The sequence below is a fragment of the Lycium barbarum genome, chromosome 6, assembly GCF_019175385.1.
Source record: "Lycium barbarum isolate Lr01 chromosome 6, ASM1917538v2, whole genome shotgun sequence".
NCBI classification, from domain to species: domain Eukaryota; kingdom Viridiplantae; phylum Streptophyta; class Magnoliopsida; order Solanales; family Solanaceae; genus Lycium; species Lycium barbarum.
In genome coordinates this window covers 1,132,548-1,144,513 of record NC_083342.1, presented here as the reverse complement: position 1 = coordinate 1,144,513, position 11,966 = coordinate 1,132,548, and the positions used below count along the sequence as shown (strand labels likewise).

The 11,966-nt window shown below is 31.0% G+C and overlaps 1 protein-coding gene and 1 non-coding gene across 2 annotated transcripts; one reads left to right on the top strand and one right to left on the bottom strand.

Annotated features, from left to right (window-relative positions):
* Positions 1–354: 354 nt before the first annotated feature.
* LOC132600386 (uncharacterized) lies at positions 355–8,401 on the bottom strand. The gene is made up of 10 exons (XM_060313508.1): positions 7,999–8,401; positions 7,410–7,466; positions 6,975–7,091; positions 5,608–6,096; positions 4,171–4,628; positions 2,520–2,619; positions 2,346–2,411; positions 1,755–1,847; positions 1,525–1,644; positions 355–874 (listed from the first exon to the last, which is right to left on the bottom strand). Exons 1-10 carry the CDS (start codon positions 8,041–8,043, stop codon positions 566–568), a joined length of 1,854 nt encoding a protein of 617 aa, XP_060169491.1. The 5' UTR covers positions 8,044–8,401; the 3' UTR covers positions 355–565.
* Positions 7,872–7,969, top strand: LOC132600915 (U6 spliceosomal RNA). Its single transcript, XR_009567375.1, has one exon. It is a non-coding gene; the product is annotated as a U6 spliceosomal RNA (small nuclear RNA).
* Positions 8,402–11,966: the final 3,565 nt, after the last annotated feature.

Below are 11,966 nucleotides of genomic sequence, written 5' to 3'. Positions count from 1 at the left end.
TGATTAAGCACGATACCTACAAGATATTTTTATACGTACAACAAATATTGAAGCCGAGAAAAGAAACATAGGACTTTAGGGTCCTAAAAAATAACACTATCAACAAGTGATACCTTTCTTTTCACCACTTACTATAATTTACATATGCATAATCCAAGATTGTTCTTTAAAAGGTATAAGGAAGGATTTGGAAACTGAAATAATACCAATTTATACAGAAGAAAAAATACTCTATTGATTAAGCACGATACCTACAAGATATTTTTATACGTACAACAAATATTGAAATTCAGTCATAAGGTATTTTATGAAGCCCTCTAAAGCAATCAAGAATGGAAAAAGAAAGAAAGTAAATGGCCAATTAGAAACATATTCAGGGTTCTCCAAAATACCACTATCAACAAGTGATCACCTTTCTTTTCACCACTTATTGTTATTCACATATGTATAAGTAGACAAATTTTCTCAAGAGGTATCAAGAATTAAGAATACGACATGAAATAATATTGATTCATACAATTGAAAAAAATCTTTATCGATTCAAATTCTGACTTACGATATATTTTTATACAGTCAACAAATACTGAAATTCGAAATCATAAGGTATTTTCTCAACAACGGTGGACACTTTGCCCCCATGAAGTCCTCTAAAGCAATCAACAATGGATTTCCTCAATGAACCTGATGTGGGCAATTGTTGGCAAATCCACTCTACTAATGAATCCAAATCTTGGGCAAAATCATGCATGTTTCTTAGCAATAGCTCTGGCATGGCTATCTTCTTGGTGCTTGTTACAATTAGTGAAGCTTGTAAGTATTCCAATTTTGATTTTTCTAACTCAGCTACAACTCCATCACCTGTGTATATCTTCACCTGCATAGTCATTTCAATTGTAATTAATTAACAAGCTAACATTCACTTAATTAAGGTAAAAAAATAGTTTATGCACATGATTTTAGTAGTACTCTTGCTATTCCAATTTATGTGGCGGTATTTAACTGAATGTGGAATCTAAGAAAGAAAGAAAGATTTTTGAAGCTTGGGGATTATTTAACTAGGACCAAAATCATTGTCCCCTTAATATATTTTGAAGCCATCAACCTGATCAAGTTCCAAAATATAACGAATTGTGGATAAATTTGTCCTCTGAAATTAATGTTTAAAGATCTAAGAACTACAATGAAGGATTGAAAATAATAACTAGCCTCAATTCCAAGCAGGATCGACTATATAAACTTTAATTTTTTATGTTACTTTATTTAAAACTCATCTCAATTTATTGTTACATAGAAAGCATGTATTGTGAGAATTTATCATAATTATCTGTCTAACTTCAGGCTAGTTTGCTAGCTACCCTCCTCCTTTATATAAACTTGTAATCAACGATGTAATAAGCTCAACAAAACTATATAAAAAAAAAATGCATCAAACAAATTTACTTTCGGAAACTGCAATGCTAATATAATTAATTTGAGACAAATTAAGCAGCAACAGTAATATAGTATATAGTAGTATTAACTTACTGCTGGAGAAGAACGTGTGCCACAACATAAGGCAAACATGATATTTGGATCGAATGATTCAAGTCCATGCAGCTGACGAACTATACTTTCTTTATCATTCTTTTCACCTTTTCGATTGACCTATATATTTAGTCATACAAATGTAAGAGAACATACATATAATTACATGCAACAAATTAATATTTAGAAAAATATACTTTTTTTAATAAGAGATGTGAAGAGGTAATTACCTGATCTTTTGCAGGTGAATTTACTGGTTTTCTCAAGATAAAATGTTCAATGGCATGTGCATTAATAGTATTGCCACCAATGTTTAGAGTTGCCTGAAATTAGATCACATATGTATAAATTAAAATTGCCACTACCCTAATATTTAGTGTATAAAATTTGCAAATAATCACATTTCAGCTTACGTAATTGAAAACTAGTCACCGTCATGAAATTTGAAATTTTAAAGATAAAACTCCATTGCTTTGTCATCGATTTCAAACTCCATGACATGACTGACATTTATCAATTACACGGCTAAAGAGTAATTAACCCGTGCTATTACTACATATATGGATATGTAGGCTGATGTGACTGGTTTGGCATAAGTGAACCAGTAGCATTGTCTCATATCTTATATATGTGTTAAAGAATTTAACTATATACGAACAAAAATTAAATTTAAAACTCAGTTGCTCACATTTGAGGACACTGTCTTACAATTCAAAGCCCATAAAATTCAAATTCTAGATCTGCCTCCATATTTGGGTTAATCAGGAAACTTTAATTCCAGAACAGAAGTATATATGGAATTAAATTGTAAAAGTAAATACCTTGTTCATAAGTGTCAACAATTTTTCCGGAGTAGAACTAGAAGGAAGTCCATGTTGAAGAAACCCCTGGAATAAGAATTTAAATTAAAATATATGCTTTATAACTAAATTAAGCTATGGATATTGAGATTTATAAAGGAATTATTAAAAAAAAAAAAGTTAAATTCAATGTACATGCATGATACAAGCGTTGTACATGTTGATCCAGAATGCTAGCTTCTGTTGGTAATTCAGCAATCTTAAATCTACATTCTGTAGACTGTTCATCATAAGCCTGCACAATTTTCAAAGAATACAGGAAAATTTTACTCCTGATCACATTAAGAAGAGCAAATATATGTTGCAATTAAGCTACATAATTAAAGGATTTTACACTACTAGAAATGTTATTGCGAGTCGTCTGCTTTATTTGGGAAAATACATTAAAACCCTCCAACGTCCCCCCCTCCCCCTCCCCCCCCCCCCCCCCCCTCCCGTCTTAATTTTTCAGTATTTTAGTAGCATTTTTTGGCTGACGTGGCAAAAAAAAAATGAATCTCAATTGCACAGTGGAGAGTGTTGCACACTCTCCACCACGTCACTGCCATTTTTTTCATTTAATAATTAAAAATAAAATAACACATTAATAATTAAATTAACACATTAATAATTAAAATAACACATTAATAATTAAATTAACAAATTAATAATTAAATTAACAAATTAATAATTGAAAATTGAAAATAACACATTAATAATTAAATTAACACATTAATAATTAAAATAACACCTTAATAATTAAATTAACATTAAAATAACACATTAATAATAGCTCACCCACCCCCACCGCCACGTCTCCGCCCATTGTTGTTGCGGTGGTGTGGCGGCGGCAGCGGTGGTTGAGGAGAAAGAAGAAGAAAGAGAGGGAGGGTGGGGGTGGGTGGGTGAGATATTTTAATATAAATAATTTTTTAAAGATTAATTTTTATTAAAATATCACATTTGGTTCATTTTCACTCGCCAAATTTATTTATTTTTTTGCTACATCAGCCGAAAATGCTACTAAAATACTGAAAAATTAAGACTGGGGGTAATAGGTTGCCCGCAAAGGTTGGGTGCGTCATAATTAATCCAGCTATACGTTGGGGGGAGGGGTTTAATGTATTTTCCCGCTTTATTTTGCAGACAACTAGTTCCACTAATTATGGGGCAATGCAACAATCTAATCCACTTTTGCTCATCAATGATCAATGGAGTCCTAGTTTGATTTTAAAAAAAAAAAAAAATCATTATTGATATTGTTCACTTTAGACATAAGCCAGTACGCCTAGGGTCTAAGGTTTGCTTCCTCAATTTACACTCAACTAAACATCTCTTCCGTATTTTGCTAATGTAGGATTTGCCTAAGTGTACACTCCCTTCACCATCCTCACTGAGTTTTTCCCCCGCCATTATCCCAAAGATGTGGGATTCGCCTAAACTTCTTTGAACACTCAGGTTTGCTCCACCATCACCTAAGGTTGCACACAGAGTGACTATGATATACCATCTCTAACAGCCCAACTTACTAGTGATATGTTTAGCTCTGAACTTATGGTCAGATGACTTTAAAGTGCGACACTAGGATCTAAGATTCGCTTCCCTATATATCTTACATCTTTCTCGTGTGTTTTGCCGATGTGCAATTAATTTGCCTAGAAGTCATAGGCATTATCTATTGTTATCTTTTAGATGACTAAATAGTATTAAAATTCTTTTTATACTGTCAACATATAGAAACTAAACTCATATTCAATTTGCATGTAAGAAAATTAAAATAAAATATTGAAAGGTTTTGACAACATACTTGAGCTTTTGGAATAGAGGGATGGAGTTAGAGTTGGAGATGCATTTGGGCTCCATAGAGGTTGATGCAAATCTAACCAAATTCTTGTAAGGCCCAATATCTCTTGGAATTGACTCTTCTGAATCAAAAATACCATATGGATCTTGTTGCCTTGAATCTTTTTGTATCAATTGACCAGTTTTTGAGTTCATAAAACTGGGCTCATGGGCCCTAAAACTCAATGAGAAATTGTTTGATCTAGCAATTGGGCCTGATTTTTCTAACTCCATTGCACGTGATGTTCGAAGCAACCTTATAAAAATGAAAATCAAACATTTCATAATGTTTTCTGATAATTTATTTGGTGGCCATCTATGAATTGTGTCTTCTTCTGTGGGGATTGGACTTTGCATAACTTTTGGTTGAATTTCATGCATTGGAGTAGACATAAATTTGGGGATCTCTGCATTTCTTTCTCTCTGAAAGATTAAATAAATAAATAAAAAATTAGAATCAAGAAAATAATACAAATTTATCTTGAAAAAACGGTGGTGTTTGGTATGACAGAAGTCATTTTTAGAGAAAAAATATTTTTCATGAAAAAATTGGCGGCGGTTCAATAGAACTGGTGATCTAAAGTCAAAATTTAAGAAGAGACCTATTTATGTAATTGGAAGTGAATTAAAGCAAAGCTAAGAAGTAGGAAGGAACTGCAAATTCTAATTGTCTATAACTTTCAATCATAGTTACATCAGTAATATTACGTTGCCACGAGAGAAAGTCCTCTTATGGTGTTTAAGTACTATAGTAAATATTTTTTTCAAGAAAAACTTTTTTCAGAAAGGAGAAAATATATAACTCACCTCACTCATGGATGGAAGTAATTTTCGTTACAACTATCTTATTTGTTAACTTCATACTTCTCAATTCTCATTATTTACTCCAACAAATTTTTACACATTAATGTTAATATATAGTGCTCAAAAGCTTCACCAAATCACTTTGCTAATACTACTATTATTAATTTGTAACATATGTATTTTTTCAAAAGAATATTCTCTACTCACCATTAAACACCGATTTTTTCATGAAAATGTTTTTTTTTATAAAAAACATTTTAAAAAAAAAATATTTTCTACGAAAAATGACTTCCCTCAATAACAAAAACTATGCTTCAATTCCAATCAAGTTGGGGTTTGGCTATATGAATTTTCACTAATCATGTAAATACTCTAGTTAAACCCATCTCAAGCCTATGATGCAAATGCTATATGCAAAATGACTTCCCTGGTGTTACATTTATGTTGCTTGGACTTTTCAAATAATGTTATCGCACCGGTATCATATTCTGTACTTCTTTTAGAGGATTTGACACGCGTCCAGGAACATTTTTGAAGAGTTCAGACAACATAGTACCAGAATTACTTAGAATAAGAATATTAAAAATAAAGGACTTACCCTAGGTGTTGGATTTCTTGGTTCTCTTAAAGGTGAGGGAGTTTTGATCATCCCACTTTTCCTTGAAATCCTCTCTCCAAATGTTCTAACTTGTTGATGAAACTGATTTTCACCTTCTTGATCAGCAATAACGTTTGATGACTTCATTGGTTGTATAAATTTCTCATTGTTTATTCTGAAGTCATTAAGACCATAATCACCTTTTATGGCTTTGCTAATGAAATGCAATGCCTTTGTCTCAAATGGCACTTTTTGATCATTTAGCCCTTTGAATTTGTTTGGATTTGGTGGAAGTGATGAAGATACATTATGTTGTTGTTGCCATTGTATTTTCATCTTATTGTTAAGTCCTTGGTTGGACTTATTGGCTTGATCAGTATTGTTCATTTCTTTCTCCTTGTTCACATCACATTGAATCTGACTGATTTGGCCTTCCAACTTAGCTATTTCACTCTCAACCATGGATAGCTCTGTTAACAATTCCTTCATCTACAGAAATTGCTAGTGCTAATTAATACATGAGTTTAACTACGCATTAACAATATAAAAAATACTTTAGAATTGAATAAGGTAATCTACAGGTAAATTAACCTCCTTAAAGTGTGAGCTTTGTAATTGTGAAAGTAAGACATGCTACCTAGTACCTACAACATGGTAAAGGTGACCCGATGATCTAAGATAATTCTTACATCGATACCGGGTTTATATATATGCAATACTGCAGTGATCATATTGTTTTACACTATTAGATCACTTAAACAATAATTAAAAGCAACTACCCTTACTCTTCATAAGTGGAGGTAGTAACCTAAAAAATAAGACAAAATAACCTTCTACATAAGGGTAAAGTGCACTTAAAGTTTTATTTATACTACTATCAAGTTAAAGCTATTAATATATATGGAGAGAAGAAATTGATCATTATATTTCACCGGCTATAAAACTGGCATGTTATAGACCTAAATTTGTTCGCAATATTTTTGAAAAAAATAAATAATTATATTTCATTTAGCTTTAGTAGGTACATATGGATGCGTTGGTTGAATCAAGCTTAGCTTGAAAGTAAACATCAGATCCAATTTGATGACAAAAGGTTGTTCCTTCATATTCAAAAATTTACTTCAGAAAAAAAAAGGTGCATTCTCAAAATAAATCTCAAAGCAGCTAGGATTAGCATTAATTTAGTACTAATATATAATTCCAAAAAAAAAAAAAATTACATACTAATATTAATTCCACTTGTAACTATATCGTTGAAGAAAATCTTACTTTCTATACTTTTGTCCTAAGCTTATGATAATTAATCTATATAGCACAAACGCTAATTTCAGAAACAAAATTCACTAAGAATTAAAATATTAAATTACCTTAGGAGGAAGATAATTTGGAATGCTGAAAGATGAATCATCCTTTCTTTGATACACCTTATCCAGAAATTCATGCACTTTTTGTTCATGATTCAACATTTTTCGAAGCTCGGCAACCTAATATTATAAGATCAAAATAAAAAAAGATTTCAACTACTCCTTATATAGGATCCAAATTAGTAATAGCGGTAGAAAATCCCTGCTAATTATTTTTTAACTTTATATCTTTGGATCCCAATTTGTAAATTTAGTAACATTCATATGTATATGACTAATTTTCTAAAAGAGATATATAGGCCGGAGGTACATGGACCATAACCTATACATGCCAAGTACTTTGTATCTTTTTGGTCATGTTTTTCATAACGATTTAATTACCATGCAAAATAAATTAAATCCATCAAGAAAGGTACATACAAAAGCTCACTCCCATACCTCTTTTTCAAGTTCCTCTTTCTTCTGTTGTCCACCAGTACTACTCTTCTTCTTTCTCTAAAACATAAACCAAGAACATATCAACACTGAAAAACAAAATTAATGGCGGATCTAGAGTAGACATAGTGAGTTAGGTTGAACCTATTTTTGTGCGTGCGAGATGAAAAAATAAGAATATGTACGTATAAATAAAGAACAGAATCCACTGATGCTAAATTCTGAATCTGCCACTAACAATAGTACCTCAAAGGTTCAAGCTAAGGATCAAACAAAATCACAAAACCAAGAAAGAATTTGAAAATCCCATCTAAGACCGTTAAAATTATATCCATTCGCGGACATATGATAAAATTGGAACGATATAGAGAAAAAAGTACCACCAAAGCCCAAAAACCAAACAAAATCACAAAACCATGAAAGAACTTGAAATCCCATGTAATTAAGTCCCTTAGAAAATACTATGTCCTTTTGGGAACATCTGAGAAAATTGAAACAATATAGAGAACATTAGCATGACCTTTGTACCAACATGCACAATCCGAGAAATGTTTAAAAAAAAAGACCCCTAAAAAATATAAGACAAACTTACAAGTGCTGGAAAATGAACTGCCAATAAATCTTGATTGTTTGCCATGAGCTAGAAAACCCTCAAAGCCTTTTTGTTGATCCAAAGAAAAAGGGTGATCATGAGGTATTCATTAGTAGAACTGTGTAGGGCTATTATTATTATTGATGATGATCAAGTTAAAAAACTTGGACTAGAAGCAAGGAATTGTATGGTATACATTTTTTGTGGTGGTTGTGATTATATTGTTGAAGTTGTTGACAATTTGGAATTTGAATATACTGAGAAAATGAAGTGTATGTATGTGTTGAAACTTTGATGAGAAGATCATGATAAAAGGGAGCTATCAAAATGATAGTATAGTTGTAGAAATATTAGGGGAATGGGAGATCATGCAAAAGAGAGGAGATAGTTTTTAAAAAAGAAAAACAAAAACAAAAAAATATAGTAAAATTTTGGCGTAGCTTGCACTTGCAGAATTTATAGGACTTAAAGACTAAGGTATTTGTACTTTTTTGGTATAAAAATAGTTTGGATATTTTGCAGGAAATTAAGGCGTGTGAATTAAGAAGTAATGATCATCTCATGGAAGAAAAAAGGGAGAAGCAAAATGTTCTCTTTTTTTAAATAAAATAATAATTAGTAGTTTACTTCCTTTACTGATGAAACAATAATAAAAGTGTTATAATTCATTCTAATCATAAAGGTGAGTTGAATACCTCGTCACATTTACACTCTGTTGGATTGTTGTTAATTGAATCGTAATATTTTGATAAATATAACGTTTGAATAACTTGTATCGTTTTCCGTCATTACATAATATCACGCATTGGCTATTTAACGGATAAAATTACAAGAAAAGTAGTGTACGAGGTAGAGCTACTGTAAAAAAGTAGAGTAAATGATAAAATAAGATTATTAGACAATAAGAAAACGCAAAATAAGAAAAAAAAATTAAGGTAATGACACAATCACACCAAATCAATTGTTACACAAAACTAGACTTTTCGTCGTTACATAACGATGGATTTAATAATGTGATACAGTAAAAATTTAAGTAACAATCAAAACAAACATTATATTTAAATTAACAACACAATACAATTAATTACTCTCATCATTTTACTACGCAAACAATAGAAAATAAATTTATTTATAGCTAATTTTTGCATCGACTGCATAACATATATAATATGCATCTTAATTTTATAATCATTGTTAAATTAATATGTGTCCTCACTTCAAGCTGCGAAAAGCTATTATAATACAAATTGATGGTAAAAACTTAGCTGGGCTTCTAAGATTCTAAAAAATGATGAAAAAGGTCGGATAAGAGGACTGTGCAATAAAGGGGAATGAATTATTAATTATGAATTTCTTCCAATATCTCTCAAACACCGCACAATAGTTGAATTATGGCCTTACATGGACTCATAATTGCTAAATAAAGAAAACTCTTACTTGAAAATCAACATTAATTCGGGAGCCCTTTATAAACTTTTTTTTAAAAAAATTATGACCTTTCTGGTGATGTTTATTTTCTACACATAAGAGATCTAAAAATGTCATTTTCTTCTATTCAAATTGTAAAAGGTCATTTTTTTTCTATTCAAATTGTAAAAGAACAAAAGATCTCATTTTCTCGTTAATTCGCAGCTACACATAAAAGATCTGAAAAGGTCATTTTCTTCTATTCAAATTATAAAAGGTCATTTTTTTTCTATTCAAATTGTAAAAGAGCAAGAGATCTCATTTACTCGTTAATTCGCAGCAGCCTCCTATAAGTAATGTGGTACGTTCTAACATTATTTATGATGACTGCTGGTGGTTGATGACTAATACTGTGAGTGAAAATAAAATAAAAAATCTCCTACATCTAAAGGTGGAGGACTAGCTAAAACGGGAAGTAGACTACACAATCCAGATTGGTCAAAATCAAAAAGCTTAAAAGAAAACGTTAAAATAAATTTCTTGGATATTTGGAGCTTTAAGTGCAAAGCATAGCTTTAGCAAAGAAAAATGGCGAACGAAGAAAAAAAAATGGTAGAATGTAACTATAACTACACACAATAATTATCTCAACAAAAGAATAAAAAAATTATAATAAACTATTAATATGGATGTGCCCTTAAACTATTGTAGCAGCTTCATGCCTATACTAAAGTGCCATTAATTAAGCAAGCTGGTGAAGATTAACGTAAGTTTCACCAAGTTTTATGGTTTAAGCGAGTTTTTAACAATACTACTATGTACTATTATACTTCTGGACATAATTGTATTAGTTCCCTTACTAATGTCTATGCACTTGTATTTTTTGACTTTAGAGTTCTCACAGGGAGGAGAATCCCATAATAATACTCTCTATAACATAGCAATGACTTTAGAGTTCATTGTAATTGTGTTATATTATATACTAGTAAATGTGGTCGCGTTTCGCGCGATGATAAAAATATCACCAAATTTATATTTGAATTACATATGTTATACAATAAAAAGTAAATTATACAAAAAATTGTGTGTCGTATATTAATTTGCGAGACCTCCAAGTTATGATGGCAGAGGTGATGCTGTTTGACCAATTATGATGTTAGCATATTTTTCTGTCATAACTATCAATTACACTTTGAAATAAATGTTTTCTCAAGATTTATTATTCTTTTTTCTGATATCTAAACCTCTTTTTTTGAATTTTAATGTTCCATATTAAGCAGAAAACCTTCCTAATCATATGATACACCTATATGGAAGTAATATGTATTTGTTATGCTTTTGAAAAGACACGTGCTTCTAAAATTGCTCGTTAGACTTGATCTTATAGCAAAATTTCAAAGCATAGTAGCTTTACTGTCATTGTATGATAATCTTGTCTAAGCTAAATCATAGCCAATCACTATCTTTGACCTATATAAGTTAGCAGGGAGTAAAACATAAAACAAAAAAAATATTTGTTTTTCAGATATTTAAACCTCATTTTTTGAATTTTAATGTGCCATGATAAGCAGAAAATCTTTCTAATCATATGATACACCTATATGGAAGTAATATGTATTTGTTATGCTCTTTAAAAGACATGTGCTTCTAAAATTGCTAGTTAGACTTGATCCTATAGCAAAATATCATAGCCAAGTTGCTTTACTGTCATTGTATGCTAATCTTGTCTAAGCCAAATCATAGCGACCCACTGTCTTTGACCTAAGTTTGCAGGGAGTAACAACAATATTTAACTTTCAGTAAGTTGGAACTATAATTTCTTGGTTAGGTGATAGTCTTTTTCAGGATAAAAATAATGAATAGAAAATATGAAAAATAAGATAAGTCTACAAATAGAAACAACAACAACAACAACAACAACAACCCAGTGATCCCACATCGTGGGGTCTGGGGGTAGAATGTACGCAGACCTTACTCCTACCAAGGTAGGATGTACGGCTATTTCCGAAAGACCCTCGGCTCAATAAAAGCATAAAAAGAAGTCAGATAAGGTTAAGAGAATCAAAGCGATATGAAATGAAATAATGCAAGCGACACAAATAACACAGGATAATCAAAGCACAGGAAATAACAGATAATAGCAGAAATCTGAGCAGAAGAAATTATATTGCGATAATACAAATAGAAAGATATTGAGAAAATAAAAATACCACAAATAGATTGTTGATTATCGCCGAATCATCTCTAAACTCATTATCAAGCAGCATATCCAGGAAATTTATGTGCTCCCTTTACTTCGTTTCTCTGCTTTTCTATTCTTTACGATTGAATCTTGAGGATTTTCATGGATGCAATTGGTGATGACCCAACAACTACAAATTATATATAGCTATAATTCCCAACTTTCCAACTTCACAACCCCTTAATGAGTTTATTACAATTAAAAGTGTGTCTACCGTTTTATTCCTCTATGATCACCATGTTAGGCATGTTGGAATAATGCTTCAAATAAATCTAACTAATAAGGTAGTTACTTTTTGTAAGGTCTTAAAGTGGTGATG